General features: G+C 34.8%; 1 protein-coding gene across 2 annotated transcripts in view; it reads right to left on the minus strand.

Annotated features, from left to right (window-relative positions):
- Positions 1-16,857, minus strand: part of LOC141498451 (uncharacterized) — a 167,329-nt gene that overhangs the window by 24,559 nt on the left and 125,913 nt on the right. For both annotated transcript variants that reach the window (XM_074201645.1, XM_074201646.1), the window contains one exon: positions 5,536-5,794. In XM_074201645.1, coding sequence (XP_074057746.1) covers positions 5,536-5,794 — 259 coding nt within the window. The remainder of the gene's footprint in view (positions 1-5,535; positions 5,795-16,857) is intronic.

Genomic DNA, 16,857 nt, shown 5'->3' on the forward strand with positions numbered 1-16,857 from the left:
TTTTGGGTTTCTGATATTAGTTGAATGAATCACATTTACATTTAGCAAAAAAAAATTCCTTTCTTTTTCACGTAAACTATTTATTGGGAAGTAGATTTTTGACTCTATGGGACTTCATTTTTCCCCTTGAAATTCCATTAGATTGGGGTGGTTAGGTGGCACCAGCCCTGGAGTCAGGAGTATCTGAGTTCAAGCCTCAGACACTTAATAATGACCTAACTGTGTGGCCTTGGACAAGTCACTTAACCCCATTACCTTGCCAAAAAACCTAAAAAAAAAAAAAGAAATTCCATTAGCTCTTTTATAGTTGGTCCACTATTCTAGACTACAAAGATCTCTTTAGAACTTTTTACTAGGCAGTATCTGACTTCCTTAGCCTGATACATGAACTGCCTAGTAAAAATATGGATTCCAGTAGGGAACAACATAAGGTCACCATAAGACGAGGAAGGATGTAAGTTTTGCAGTATCAGAGACATGAATTATTTTATTCATATAACAATGTTCTACAATGTTCTTTCTATCCCTCTTGCCTCTGAAGCTGTGTGTTTTTGTATAAGAGCACACCTCACACAGGAGTAAAGTTTAAAAAGTATTACAATTGCCATATCATTTTAGTAAATTCCTTTTGTTTAAATTAATCATATTTCCTAACTATTAAAGGAAAGTATCCTAGAGGTCTTTGTTTTAGAAGTGTGGAACCAGAGAGTATCTAGAACTCTTGAGGGTAAGTCCTTGGGGAATACATCTGGAGTTCACACTTCTAGCCTGTGAGTGCCAAGATGGGGAAATACAAAGGGGATACTACACTGGTAATTTATAGCTACACCATTCTCTATAAATACCAAAATAAAAAGGAAACTAGTCGTCTGTTTTTTATTAAACTATTCTGCTTATTTGTGATATTGATCACCACTTATTTCTTTAATAATTCCCTAAAGAATTTTGCCAGGAATTGAAGTCAGCATTACTTGCCAATAAATAATTTACAGATTTCACTTTTTTTAAATTGGTATAATGGTATATTTAAATTGGTATATTATTCTAGCTTCTTACCCATTCCCCATGATCTTTTAATGATCATATCAAGTCAACCAATAGGATATCATCTATCTATACCAACATGTCTAGCATAGTTGACATGACTATCTCACAGTGATATGCACCCACATAATGTAGATACATCATCTCAATGATCACCACAAAACCCTTTGAGATAAATAATATGGCTATAATGAAATGGAGGCCCATACTTTTACAGATAAAGAAACTGAGGCTCAAAAAGATAAAAATAATTATAATGCTAGCATTGATATGGTACTTTAAGATTTGCAAAAAAAATACATATATAAATATATATATATGTATATAAAGTGTGTGTATAATTTCATACAATTTTCTCAACAGATTGTGAACTGTTATTATTATTCTCATTTTAGAGATGAGAAAACTGAGATTGCGAGATCTCAGTTTAAATGACTCATACAATGTTACATAACATACAATGTTATGGTATATGACTTAAATCTCAGGCTTCCTTGATTCAAAGACCAGAACTGTATTATCCACTGTGCCTCTCAAGTGCTTGGGTAAAATGACTTGCCCAAGGTCATATGACAGATCCAGGACCCACACCCAGGACATTGGATTTCCAAACTGGTCCCCTTCTTATTTCATCATCCTACTTGTCATTTTTCTGGTTTTGACCAATTATACAATCATGCAGATGACTGTGACTTACTAATTTAGCTGAAAAAGAGCTATCCCAGTAACACAAAGAAATGTTTCAGGAAAGAAAAAATAAATACAGCCCTGTAGCTTCTGTATACCAAATGAACAAAATATAAAGATTATTTAAAAAACAAACAAACCAAAGAACCTATCTCAAATTACTCTTCCCATTATTATTCAAGATTTAAGACAGAAAGAGCAGCTAGGAGCAGCAGTGGATAGAGCACCAGCCCTGGAGTCGAGAAGGCCTGAGTTCAAATTCAGCCTCAGACACTTAATAATAGCTGTGTGGCCTTGGGCAAGTCACTTAAACCCACTGACTTAAATAAATTAAAAAGAACCAAGATTTAAAACAGAAAACCTTGGAGAGTTAGAACTTTCTAAATAATAGCCTCAGTTTTTTAATTTATTTTACTAGTATTTACCTAGCCTTTGTTGCAATTTATAGTTAAGGATTTTGTATTGCTGTTAAAAAAAATAAAACTACCAAATAACTATAAAAAAATAGAAAGAAAATTCATGCAACCAAAGATCAAGAATGGCAAGGGAACTGATGATGAAAGAAAAATGTAAAGGAAGATGGCATATCCCTACCATATCTAAAGTGGCAGTCATCAAAACTGCCTGGTACTGGTTAAGAAATAAAGTAATGGAGCAATGGATTAGGATAGGTTCATAAGAAACTGTAGTAAATGACTACAGTAATCTAGTATTTGACAAATCCAAAGACATCAGCTTCTAAGATAAGAACTCACTATTTGACAACTGTTGGGAAAATTGGAAAATAGTATGGCAAAAACTAGGCATAGACCCACATCTCACACCCTATACAAAAATAAGGTCAAAATAAGTACAGCATTTAGACATAAAGGGTGACATGATAGATAAATTAATAGATAAATAAATACTTTATCATATTTATGGAAAGGGGATACATTTATGACAAAGCAAGAATTATAGCACATTAAAAGCTGCAAAATGAATGATTATAACTTTATTAAATTAAAAAAGCTTGCACTAATAAAATCAATGCTGCCAAAATTAGAAGGAAAGCAGAAAGATGGGAAACAATCTTTACAGCTATGAGTTTTGATAAAGGTCTCATTTCTAATATATATATATATATATATATAAAATGGCATCAAATTTCTAAGTTCAGGGGTGGCTAGGTGGCACAGTGGATAGAGTACTGGTGCTGGAGTCAGGAGTACCTGAGTTCAAATCCAGCCTCAGACACTTAATAATTACCTAGCTGTGTGGCCTTGGGCAAGCCAGTTAACCCCGCTGCCTTGCAAAAACCTAAAAAAAATTATATGTTCACAAGTCATTCCACAACTGATAAATGGTCAAAGGATATGAATAGTTTTTAAATGAAGAAATGAAAGCTGTATATAATCATATGAAAAAAATGGTCCATGAAGGAGTAGTATACTGTCAGATCTATGGAAAGGGAAGCAGCTTATGACCAAGAAAGAGAGGGAGAACATCATTAAAACAAACTAGATAATTTGGATTACATTAAATTAAAAAGCTTTTGCACAGACAAAACCACCGTAACCAAGATCAAAAGAGATGTAGTAAATTGGGAAACAATTTTACAACTAGTATTCCTGATAAAAGACTCATTTCTAAAATATACACAGACCTGAGTCAAATTTAAAAAAAAGCCATTCCCCAATTGACAAATGGTCAAAGGATATGCAAAGACAATTTACAGATGAGAAAATCAAAGGGATCCATAGTCATATGAAAAATTGCTCTACATCACTACTTATTAGAGAAATGTAAATTGAAGCGTCTCTGAGGTACCACCTCTCACCTCTCAGACTGGCCAATATGACTAGAAAGGATAATGATCAATGTTGGAAGGGTTGTGGGAAATCTGGGACAGTAATGCATTGTTGGTGGAGCTGTAAACTCATCCAACCTTTCTGGAGAGTAATTCGGAATTATGCCAAAGGACAACAAAAATGTACATACCCTTTGTTCCAGCAATACCACTACTGGGTCTATACCCCAGAGAGAGGATGAAAAAGGGCAAAAACATCACTTGTACAAAAATAGTCATAGCACCCTTGTTTGTGGTGGCAAAGAACTGGAAATTAAGTGCTTCATCTGGGGAATGGTTTAACAAACTGTGGTGTATGTATGTCATGGAACACTATTACTCTATTTAGAAACCAAGGAGGGATGGGAATTCAGGGAAGCCTGGAGGGATTTGCATGAACTGATGCTGAGTGAGATGAGCAGAACCAGAAAAACAATGTACACCCTAACAGCAACATGGGAGTGATGACCAATCTTGATGGACTTGTTCACTCCATCAAGGCAACAATCAGGAACAGTTTTGGGGTATCTGCGATGGAGAATGCCATCTGTATCCAGAGAAAGAATTATGGAGTTTGAACAAAGACCGAAGACTATTACCTTCAATTTAGGGGGGAAAAGTTATCTTATTATGTAATTTTGCTATCTCTCATACTTTATTTTTCTTCCTTAAGGATATGATTTTTCTCTCATCACATTCAATTTAGATCAATGTATACCATGGAAACAATGGAAAGAGTAACAGACTGCCTTCTGTGTGGGGGGGGGGAGCAAGATTGGGGGGGAAATTGTAAAACTCAAAATAAATAAAATCTTTCTTTTAAAAAATGCTCCAATTCATTATTGATAAGAGAAATGAAAATTAAAAAAACAATTTGGTATCACCTTTCACCTAACAGATTGGCCAAAATGAGAAAAAGGGAGAAGGATCAATATTGGAAAGGTTGGGGCAGGATTAGAACATTGAAACATTTCTGGTGGAGTTGCAAATGGATCCAACCTTTCTAGAAAGCAATATGGAACTAATGCCCAAAGAGCAATAAAATTGTTCATACCCTTTGACCCAGCAATTCCAATTCTAGGTCTATCCAGAAGAAATTATTCAAAAAGGGAAAAGTCCAAAATATTCATAGCAGTTCTTTTAGCAATGACAAATAATTAGAAATTGAAGGGATGCCCATCAACTGGGGAATGGCTAAACAAGTTATGGTACATGAATACTATGGAATATTATTGTTCTATAAGAAACTATAAATGGTCAGACTTTAAAGAAGCATGGAATGAGTCACAGGATCTGATGCTAAGCAAAGGAAGCAGAATCAAGAGAACAATGTACACATTAACAACAACATTGTGAGATGAACAACCTTGATAGAAGCAGCTTCTCTCTGCAGCTATGAAAGCTAGGACAACCCTATTAGATTGGCTACGGACTATAGTATACCCATCCAGAGGAGGAAAATCAAAACAAAATCAACACACACAAAAAAACACCCCTTCAGAATCTGATGAACACTTTATAAAAATTATCTCTTATATATCTCTTTCCCTTAATCCTAATTCATTATACCAAAAATAACTAATCTATAAACATGTTTATCAAAAATATGCAAGTATAATGCTAACCTGACTGTACACCACTGAAGGGGGGGGATGGGGGAAGGAAATTTTGTAACTTAAAAATATACATATGTGCATATGGATGACAATAAATTTTTTTAAAAGTTTCAAAAAAGAAAGGTAAAAATAAACTCATTGGGAAATTTTATTTTAGTATTACCTCTGAAATAATTTACTTTCTACTTCATTTTTCTCTAGTGTGGCAGATTATAACAGTTCATTCAAATGCATGGCAGGGGTGATAATGTTAAGAAAAATAATATATTCCATATTACTACATATATCTTAGCAGCTAATGTCTATAAATAAGGGATAGGAGAACATTCATTTTCTTAACTGTCTAAAATTCATATTTACCTTTACAAGCCATTACTTTATCTGCATCAAGAATCTTTTTTTTCGAATTCTTCCCTTTCTGTCCCAATGCCTGGGCTTCTGCTAACTCCTGAGGACTGAAAATGAGTTCTATAAATTCACTTAGCAAGATGACTTCTTGATTCATGTTCTGCTTCTTTGCCTTCTTCAGTATATCATATACTTTATGAGGATCCACTAGTATTTGGGAGTCTTTTTCTGAATTCTGAAAGTCAGTAGTCAAAGATTCTATGGGTTTATCCTAGAAAGATAAAAATAAGGGAACAAAAATGATTAAAATAATATCGCTTTTTAGTGTATTAATATGTTAGTACAGTTTCTAATATAACAGTAGGTTGGCTACTCTCAGGATTCTATTGATCCAAATATAAATCTCATTTACTCATTTAATATCCAAAGTAATTTTGACCCATAGAAATATTCTTTGTACTTTTTTCAGAAATAAGGTGGTGGACTAGAAAGTGAGATCACTGTCTTTGGTGCAACACACACACTAGCTCCCCAGTACCTTCATGACAAGAAGAGAAAATGAAGTTCCAGAGCAAAATCCTGTTTTTCATCAAAATAACATAATAGTAGATAATTTATTAATTGATCAAGATGTGAAAGTGAATGGATATTCTTAGCTTTAATCCTCAAGAACATAGATTTCAATCCAAGATGAGTGCTGGGGGAGAATACAAAATGTATATAAAAGTACAGATAGATACCTCCTTGAAATAAAGAGATGACCATAGGCCTAGAGATTCGTGATTGTTCTATTGATTGTGAAGTTTGTGATTGTTCTACTGGCCATTTATTCTAGGAGCCAGGCTTAGAGTCAGGAAGACATGGGTTCAAATCTTGCCTCTGATACTTAATTTATCATGGGTAAGGCCTTGACTTCTCTATGCCTCAGTTTCTTTATTTTCAAAAAATGGGGATACTAGTGCCTATGATACTTAGTTCAAAGGATTATTGTGAGGCTAAAAGAAGATTTGTAAAAGTAATAAAAATTCAAACTTTCAAATGCTCTATAAATATTATGTCTTGATAAAGACAGCGGGAGCAAGTAAGCAAAATCCTTTAGAATTATGGAAGGCAAAGAGGAAAATAGGGAAATAATCATGACCACTTGTTGTTCTTCACCCTTATCAAGTTATGAGTTGGGGGGCAGGGAAGGTGAGAGGGAAGGAACATCAGAGAACAGGCAAAATTCATGAGCCATTTCTTTCCAAAAGCACATCTCTCACAAAATAAAAGCACATCTCTTAGCACAACACAATGTTATCCAATAAAACTGGTTGGAATGCTTCTGGAGTATGGCATACACAGCAAAGAAATATAAATGGCAGAGTAATATCAAACAAGGGTCCCTATCACTGCACACGTGAAATACTTACTTTTTAGGAAGAAAAAGTTTTGTTCCTCTTCCAAATACTGTAATTCTTATATGTGGTTGTTTTGTGTAATATCAATGTGTATATCTATAAGTTTTCCTTTCAAAAACATTTCATTTTAGGTGATGTGGACATTATTTTGAGTCAATCTACATTCAGATACTGGTGAAAGATAATATAATATTCATCTGGTGATTAAAACATATTCTCTATATAGGTTTTCATATGTTGCCTCCCCTATTAGGCTGTGAGCTCTTTGGGAATAGCAACTGTTTTTCAACTTTGTTTAAAGCCCTAGCACTTAGCCGATGTCTGACACAAGATAGAGGTCTGGAAAAGAAAATAATTTATTTAATAATTTAATAAATGATGATTGACTAAGTGAACTTGTCTATATAATATTACTATTGCCTTTTGTGTACATCTTTTATGCCATACTAACAGTGTACATGGAGCATAATGAAGGGCAAAGCTCACTGATCTGGGAATCACAGAACCTGAGACTCTGCTGCACACTACATTTTACCTTGGGCAAATTATCTAGGGATGACAGTTTCCTTTCCTAAAAAACTTTGAGAGTTACATTAAATAATTTGTAAGTTCCCTCTCATTTCAAGATATGCAGTTATTTCTTCCACAAGGTAGGGAGCTAGAGATGAAGTACCCCTGTGGTCTGGAAAATCCACATAGAAATTTTGGGCCCTCCTTTCATACCACAGAAGAAGTCTGGCTTGTTTGTATTTTAAATTTTTTTTAAATTTGTTTTTTTAATTTAATTTTGTTAATGAATGTTTACAGTATCTTATTGTAAAATTTACATTCAGATTTGATCATAGGATCTGTGTTATCTGCTGGTCTGACTCCAGTGCTTCTGAAAAACTCCACAAAAGTTACAATTTATTTCTTTATATATACTGGTGACATAATGAAACCTTGATGGAAAACATTGCAATGTGGATGGGATAACTATGATTCTAGTATTTATGTCTGTCTATATATTCCTTGAAAACAGAAGTTTTCCTTTTATATGCTATCTCCTCCATTAAAATTTTGCATTAGTTGAAGGCAAACACCATTTTTTAAAAGTCTTTCTATTTACTATATTCACTTGACACATCTATAAAGCCTTGGTGACTAATCATAATACCACAGGCACTAAATAGGCACTTGATAAGTATACCAACTATCTAGTCTGGTGCTCAGCACACTCACGTATCAGCCTGGCATTCAGGATATTAGCATAGTGCAAAGCCAATTCTAAATATCCAATATGAAGGGTTTTTTAAATGAAATGAATGGAAAGAAAAACTGAAAAGCATTATCATTTTGTCTAGGCCATACTGTCTTCAACATCTTCCAAATTTTGACTTAGATAGACATAACTAATATCTGGCTCATGGGGCAAAGAATGGCAAAATTTGAATTATCTGAGGAATCAATATAAAAGCCACATTCACTGTATTTGTGAAATGAAAGTATACATTACAGGGTAGCTAAGCATAGTGGATAGAACACAGGCCCTGGAGTCAGGAGGATCTGCATTCAAATGAGGCCTTAGACACTTAATAATTACTTAATAATTACTAGCTGTATGACCTTGGTTTAGTCATTTAAAACCCCATTGCCTTGCAGAAACAAACAAAAAAATGAAGTATGCATTATCAACCTCCACAAATAGTGCAATGTCTATTTTCAAATTTTTATAAACAGATCAGAAATAAGCAAGTATGTGTCATACACCAGATGTATGTGTCATACACCAGAAGCTGGACCCCATGAAAGCTGGTGCCCAGTCAACCACAACAAGGAACAAATTCTATTGGGGAATCATGACAGGCTCCAGAGAGTACAAGGGATGGACTAGATGAAGAAAAGTCGGGAGAAAAAGGACTGCTCTCAGAAAATAGAATTTAATAGCAACATAAGGAGGACAAGTGAGACAAATGTATGAATAATAAAGCCCAAGGACTACTCTTGCCTGAAATACTCAGATAAATGAGGCAAAATATTAAGTTTAGGTTTTTTTAATTATTTAGACAAACCTATAAACATTTACTTTACTCTGCAAATAGAAACTTGATTTGAATTAAATGATTTGTTTTAATCTGAATTGAAATATCATCTATCTATATCTATAACTAAACATATATCCATACACATATACATATATATATATGGAGAGCCTACTTTTATTTTTTTCAACAGTCAAGTATGTTCCCCTTATGATGATGGGATGTGATGAAGAATGAATCAGGGAAAAGAACACTGACTCTGGAACCACAGAACCTTTATTCAAATCCTATTTCTGACAATTACTACCACAGAGTTTGTTTAACCTCCTATACTTCAATGTTATCTTCTGTAAAATGGGAGGTTTGGACTAAATGACTTCTGAATTTTCTTAAGAGTCAGTCTAGTAGTTGCAGAGCATTGAATCTGGAAGAGACTCAAATCTAGCTTCAGACACTTAGCTGTGTGATCCTGGACACAACCTCTATCTCAGTTTTCTAAATAGCGAAATAGTACCTACTCATCACTTCTCAGGATTGTAGTGAAGATCAAATGAGATAATATTTGTAAAGTATTTACAGAATAGTAGACATTTAATAAATGCATAGTTCCTTCTTTCCTTCCTTTTCTTCTCTTCTCCCTCCCTACATCCCTCCCTTACTTTCTCCCCCTCCCCTTCCTTCCCTCCTTCCTTTCTTCCCTCCTTCTTTCTTTCCCTCCTTCCTTTGCTCCCACCTTTCCTTCCTTCCTTCCTTCCTTCCTTCCTTCCTTCCTTCCTTCCTTCCTTCTTTCTAGCCTTCCTGCTTTCCTGTCTTTCTTCCTTCCTACCTTTTTAGGTCTAGATCCTAAAACTAAAAAGGAGAAAATAATCCTTAATGAAATAAGGGAGGACCAGAATGTGAATAGGCTTAGCTGTAACCAAGTCAAGAGAAGGGCTGTTGGGAAGCAAAAGGGAAAGGCAGAGAGAAAAATAGGATTTACACTATAGCATTGATTCTTGTCTTTCATCATTGAAGAAGACCAAAATGACATCACTATGTTTGAGACATTATAGCATAAACTTGTACTCACTGATCTATATCTGTATGTCATGAAAATGAAATATGACTATGAAACTATTTTTGTAAAAATCACTAAACAAAAGTTTAAGAACTCTGTTGATAGTTAGATAGCATAAGGGATAGAATAATAGACCTGGAGTCAAGAAAACCTGAGTTCTGGTCCTACCTAAGACACTTAATACTGTGTGACTTTGGATAGGTCATTTTACCCCAACTTCATTTTCCTCATTCACAAAATGGAGATAATAATAGCACCTATACATCTTTTTTTCTGTTCTTGTTTTGTGTTGGCAAAGAAATGGGGTTAAGTGATTTGCCCAAGGTCACACAGCTAAGTAAGAATTGTCTGGGGCTGAATTTGAACTCAAGTTCTCTTGACTTCAGCGTTGCTCCTCTATTCACTGCACCACTTAGCTGCCACAATGCCAACACTTCTTATGGCTATTGCGAGGATCAAATGTATATGAATTGTTTTGAAAATCTTATAATGCTAAATATTAGATATCATAATTATTTTATATACTCTAAGTGCTAAAAAAAAAAAGACTGTTCCAATTTGGATAAATCACAAGTTTTTGAAAAGTTTGTGTCTCCATGAGAAAGGATCACAAGTAACTTGTGTCTCCTGGATGATATAGGACATGTGTCTCCTGTGTTCTGTCCTGGAGAGACCTATAGGATTGAGTGCAGATCTGCAAAGAACATCATTAAGTTGGAGAGTATCCAGAAGAGTTTCAATTAGGACATGGGCCAATCTTCATGGAGTTTATGGACTAGTTCAAAGGATAGGACTTATACACAGATAAAATCATTACTACTGTTTGGGGTATTTGATATGAAGAGGAAAGAGAGGCCATTTCACTTGGGATTTTTAAAGCATATTTTGGAATTTAATAGTTAAAAAAGCAGAGGGAAGTTATTTCTTTTTTTTTTTTAGATTTTTCAAGGCAGTGGGGTTAAGTGCTTGCCTAAGGTCACACAGCTAGGTAATTATTAAGTGTCTGAGGCTGGATTTGAACTCAGGTACTCCTGACTCCAAGGCCAGTGCTCTATCCACTGCACCACCTAGCCACCCCAAGGGAAGTTATTTCAAAGGAATTTTATGAACAAAGGCATGGAGAGGGAATGGAAAGGGTGCATTTAGAAAAAAGACATCTTTTGGAAATAGAGAAGAAAATAATATGGGATAAAACTAGAAAATTGTATTACCATCCAACTATGGAAGAACTTAATCACCAGGAAGAGGACTTTGAATCTAAGTTAATAAATAATAGGGGACCTTTGAAGATTTTCTGAGTGGAGAAGTGACGTGCCTAGATCTATGCAAAAGGAAAACTATAAAGAATCAGAATTATCCAAGATTCTAGGAATTGTTATTTATGGTATTTTTTTAGGTTTATAATAGAAATAGGGAAGAGGTGATAGGGGTTATGAGAACAGAGATTTGCTGAGATATTCACCCGCATTGAAATTACTGTCTTAGGGGGCTGCTCGGTGGTGCAGTGGATAGAGCACTGGCCCTGAAGTCAGGTTCTGAGTTTGAACTGTCCTCAGCCACTTAATAATTGCCTAGTTGTGTTACCTTTGGTGAGTCACTTAACCCCATTGCCTTAAATAAATTTTTTAAAACAAGAAATTACTGTCTTAATCGACTTAAATATTCCATTTAGCATGGAACCTAGTAAGTGGAATATGTGCTTCATTGATCAACTGAAAGTGAACGTTACCAAGAATCTCTTAAATGTCATATATGATGGTGTTTTCTTAGCCCTCATCTTTCTTAACTATTTATTAAATTGATTCCTCTGGTAAAATCTTTCCTTTTCCGGTATATGACAAGCTTCATACTACTGTCATCAGACCACTTCCCACTAGCCCCTTTTGCTTATGAAGGACAATTAGACCTGCACATAATTTCTATGCTTGTACTCTCAATCTATATCTAGACCCCTATAACCAAGGAAATTTCAGTCTGTCACAATGATAGCAATGTCAACTCTATCCTACACCAAAATTCTTTGAATTGACAAGTGCAGAAAGAATATATCAAAGATTTGAATGAAAATTGCCAAATTATTACAATAGTTAGCAAGAAGAGTGTGGCAACTGGCACCATAAAATTTATTTCATCAAAATATTTATTGAGCCTCTGGCTAAGTGCAGGGAGATTCTGTGCCATACTCTATAAGGGTTACAAAGAATAGAACATGACCCTTCTTACTGTAGAGTTTACAGTCATCTTTTACATCCATTCTGATTAATGCTTTGATTTACTCTTTTAAAAAAAAATCACCTTATGATTTCCAAAGCCCCATGTAACATTATTGGATTGTTGGATTTAGACCACACTTAAGGGTATTTCTCCCTGTAAGGCCATCAAACTAGTCATTCATTTAGTCAGTTTAAGTTTTTTTGATTTTTCTAATGAAAAATTAATATATATATATGTATATTTCCCAAATGTGGGATTTAACAAACAATAGTTATTAAAATAGTTAAAATGACCCAAATTGACTCTTTTACAATTTTATTATTTCAGTGGAAAAGTTATTATATGACTTGATTTCTTATTTATTTTCAAACCTTTATCAGGACATGAAAATTCAAAGATGACAAGCATCGATTTCATAAGGCCTCCATTACAAGATTAAGTAAGGTACCAACTCAACCAAATGCAGAAATGCCACTGATAAGGAATTGGAAATGAATATTTCACAGAATAATTTTTACTTTAAAGGAGACATATGGGTTGGTGTAAAATTAGTAATTGTTCAGAAATTGACCTTACTGAGAAAATAATGCTTGCATTTCAATCAAATGACCATTTTGTTTATAGGCAGCAGAGAGCATTCTCTATTTCTCTAGCTCAAAGTAAGCTCTGAGGGCCTTAGATATCCACCCCCTTGGTGATTTAATTAAAAGATAAATGAAGGCTTAAAAATTGAGAAAGAGAGAAAAGCTTTGATAAAAAGTAAATGCAGAAATGAAAAGGAAAGGGAACTTGAAAGAAAAAAACAGCTTGAGTAGGAGCTAAGAAATAAACAGGAAGAAACTCTTATAAATAGGAAAAAGAGGAACCAGATCATTTAAAACCAATATAGAAAATAAGAAGGAATGGAAGTAAATGTACAGTGCAATGTTCAAGTTCACAAGATTGGAATAATAGAATATTTAGGACAATGTGTCAAATCATATTGATTCTTATTTACATATATTGTGTTTGTTCAACATATTCTATTTTCTATATTCTATAGATTCCTCCCCTCATGATAGATCACAGTCAAATGACATCCACAAACACATTTCAACATATATTGTAACAATTTTTGCATAGAAGTTCTTGTTAAAACTCTCAATTTGACTGATCATTCTATTGTTCAGTTGACTATTTTTTGCCCCATTGGGATTTTATTGGCAAAGATATTTTTTTCCTTCTCCTGCTCATTTTACAGATGAAGAAACTGAAGCAAATGACATTAATTGATTTGCCTAGGGTCACAGAGGTAATCAATAGGTTGAGGTAGGAATTTAATTCACTTCTTTATAACTTCCCAACTTCAGACCTGTGTTCTATGCACTACATCACTTAGTTACCACAGCTGATCAGTTAGAAACGATGAAGGAGACCATATCATGAAAGATAAAGACCATGCTGTTGAGTTTCATTGAAATTTACAGTTAGAATGGCTTGAGAGACCTCTCTATTATAATTGCTCTATAAAACAACATATTTATCCACTGTATTAATTGCTACTTTACTCTTCAAATTTTCCTCTCTTCAGTAACAACCATTTCTTTTGAAGGAACCATTAACATGCTAGTCTCCCTAGTTCATACCATCAGCATTAACCTCAACTTTTCAGTCTCTCCCATATATTCCTTTAATGGTCAAAACTTTTCCTTTAGTAGCCAAATCTTATCTATTCTTCCTCCATATCATCTTTGTATTTTCTCCTTTCTGTTCACTCACATTGAAGCAGCCATAAACCGGCTCTCCTAGGCCCATCTTGCTCCCCCACCCTAAGTCTCCCTAAGTTTCGATTTTCTATAACAGTGTCAGTTCTCCATACGAAACCTAAGGACCAAGTGGTTGGGAAACATCCTGTTAGACAAACAGCTCTAGGCCACGAGAAACTCAGCTGCTGCAAACGTGTCCCCACTCAGCAACTCGTTAAACCACAAAGAAAAATCCCCCTTGCAGTTTTCAGACATTAAAAGACTGTGCTGAGAGCAGCTCAGGGCCAGTTCTTGACTGAGCCCCCTGCTTTTGCATCTAGTCTGGCCTTCTGTGGTGATTGGGGGTCCCTGTCGGTCCTGAGGGGCTTTTCGGCCCTAACAACATAATACCTATCTTAGACATTCATTGTCTCATATCTAGATTATTGCAAGACTTGATTACTGCAATATATCTGCCTCAAGTTTTCCCCTCTCCTATCTACACTATCTACTGATGCCAAAATAATTTTCCTTCAATGCAGATCTAAACTTGTGTCTTTACTCTGAGTTTTTGGTTCCTCCCATTACCTTCATTTTAAGAAGGGTTACTAGGCCAACCTTGTCTTCATTCTTCCCCAGGTTGTAATCACAACTCTCTAGAGGACTGTTTTTACCATGTCATTAAAAAGCTCTTCACACTGGAATATCATTCTGCTTATCCCAAAACTACTTCTCATGTGGAAATACACTCAGCCCCTGTGGTTTTCCCATGTGATTATATGGATCTTCCTAGAATTTCTATTTTTTAAGGAGGATTCTCAGACTAAATATGGTTTCATTGCTCTCCAAACTGCACTCCTGACTCAGAATTTTCTCTCTCATATCATCTCTCCTTCCTAGTTCATTTTTATGTGTTATCTTTCTTTACTGGTAATGCAGTGGATAGAACCCAGAGCCTTGTGTCAGAAGGTTCATAAAGACCCGAGTTCAAATTTGATCTCAGAAACTCTCTAGTCATGTAGGCAAGTCACTTTGTTTTCTCATTTATAAAAAGAATTGGAGGAGGAAATGGAGTTACAAAGAGTCATACATGACTGCAAAATGACGGATTCCTTTACTAAAAGGAATATTCTCTGAGGATAGGCATAGTTTCAGCACTATTCTTAACTGCATATAATGAGCATATGCTGAATGCTTGTTGATTTAACTTTAATTCACTTTGTCTCTCCCCATCAGCTCCTCGATTACTGAGATCCCTATCTGAGGTCAGAAAGGCAAAGTAATCATTGAAGTTCCCTCTTTTTGTTTTTCCCCTGACCCCAGCCATTCCAATATAACTTTTCCTCTCAGCCCCCCCCCCAAACAAAGGATTATTTAGGAGTCAACTCATACAAGCCTTCCAGTGAGTTGAAGGACCACAAGGTCTTATCATGCATGCTACCTCTGGATCCTAAAGTCCTCTGAATCTTCATTTGATTCTTTTACAAGTCATACCCCTTATTAGAATATGGCATATTTGAGAGAAAGAATTATGTTATTTTTTTCTATGTGTATTCTCATTTAATATATGCCCATTCATTCATCTGTTATTAACCTATTCAGAAACTAAATTACTAATCAGAAAGTCTATAAAAATTGTAGACTACAAGATTTTCTGAAAGTAACTAGGTGGTATAATGAAAACCTGAGTTCAAATCCTAACTCAAACACTTAATACTTGTCAGATCCTGGGTAAATCACTTAACCTTGTTTGCTTCAATTTTCTCATTTTTAAAATGAACTGGAGAAGGAAATGATAAACCACTCCAGTATCTGTGGCGATAAAACCCCAAATGGGGTCCCAAATAGTTGCATATGAACCACAGCAAATATTTTCCCATTCCATTGATATTTTTGCAATTATGTTAAGGGGCAAGGTAGCATGATGAAGTGAATTAGACACTGGACTCAAAGTCAGGAAAATCTGGATTCAAATCTGTCCTCAGATAATTACTGGTTCTATGATGCTTAATAAATCACTTAATCTCCCTATACTTTTATTGTCTTATAAATAAATTGAGATTATCAGACTTAATAGTCTTCAAGTCTGCAATTCTATGGAGGCGGTGGAGACAAGAGGCTGAACTACTCATTATAGATGGCAGGGTTCAATCTTTTGCCTGTTTGGGTCATACACCCCTCCTGAATATTAAGATTAAGCATCTGGAAAACAAATTGACTGAGTTCAGCCAAAAGTTAGTCTTCCTGCAGTTCCCTCTATTTCAGCTCTAAAGTTTGTAGATTCCCTTTCAATTATCAGGCCCTCTCCTATAATAATTCAGTTAACTTTTTTGATTACATCTTCTCCAGAAAATCTCTTTTTTTTTGCTTCTGACTCTCAGTTCATTCAGCTATCCATCTCTCTCTGTATTCATCTGTCTCTCTTTCCCTTTCTCTCCCTTCACTTCCTTAGTCTCTGTCTCTATCTCTGAATTGCTGTTTGTCTCAGTTTGTCTTTGTGTGTTAACAGAAACAAAACAAGTAGAATTAAAATTAGAAGTTAAATGGACAATAACCTTGCAGCAAATTTCCCTGATAATGGTCTCCTATCTAAAATGTTTAAAGAATCACTTCAAACATGAGTCATTTCTCAATTGAAAAATGACCATTGGATATAAAGTCAGTTCTGAAAGGAAGGCACTTGGACTTTTCAACAGACATAAGCCATATGTCAACAAAAATAAGAAAAATGATCCAAATCACAAATAATTAAAGAAAAGCAAATTAAAACAGCTCTGAACTTCCACATCAGCCTCTAAGAATGGCATAGAGGAGTTAAAAAAGGAAAAATGCAACTAACTACTGGAGAATTTTGTAGGAAAACAGGTACACTACTATATTATTATTGAAGTTATTAAATGTTATAGTCATTTGGAAAA

Source organism: Macrotis lagotis, chromosome X, assembly GCF_037893015.1.
Source record: "Macrotis lagotis isolate mMagLag1 chromosome X, bilby.v1.9.chrom.fasta, whole genome shotgun sequence".
NCBI classification, from domain to species: Eukaryota; Metazoa; Chordata; class Mammalia; order Peramelemorphia; family Peramelidae; genus Macrotis; species Macrotis lagotis.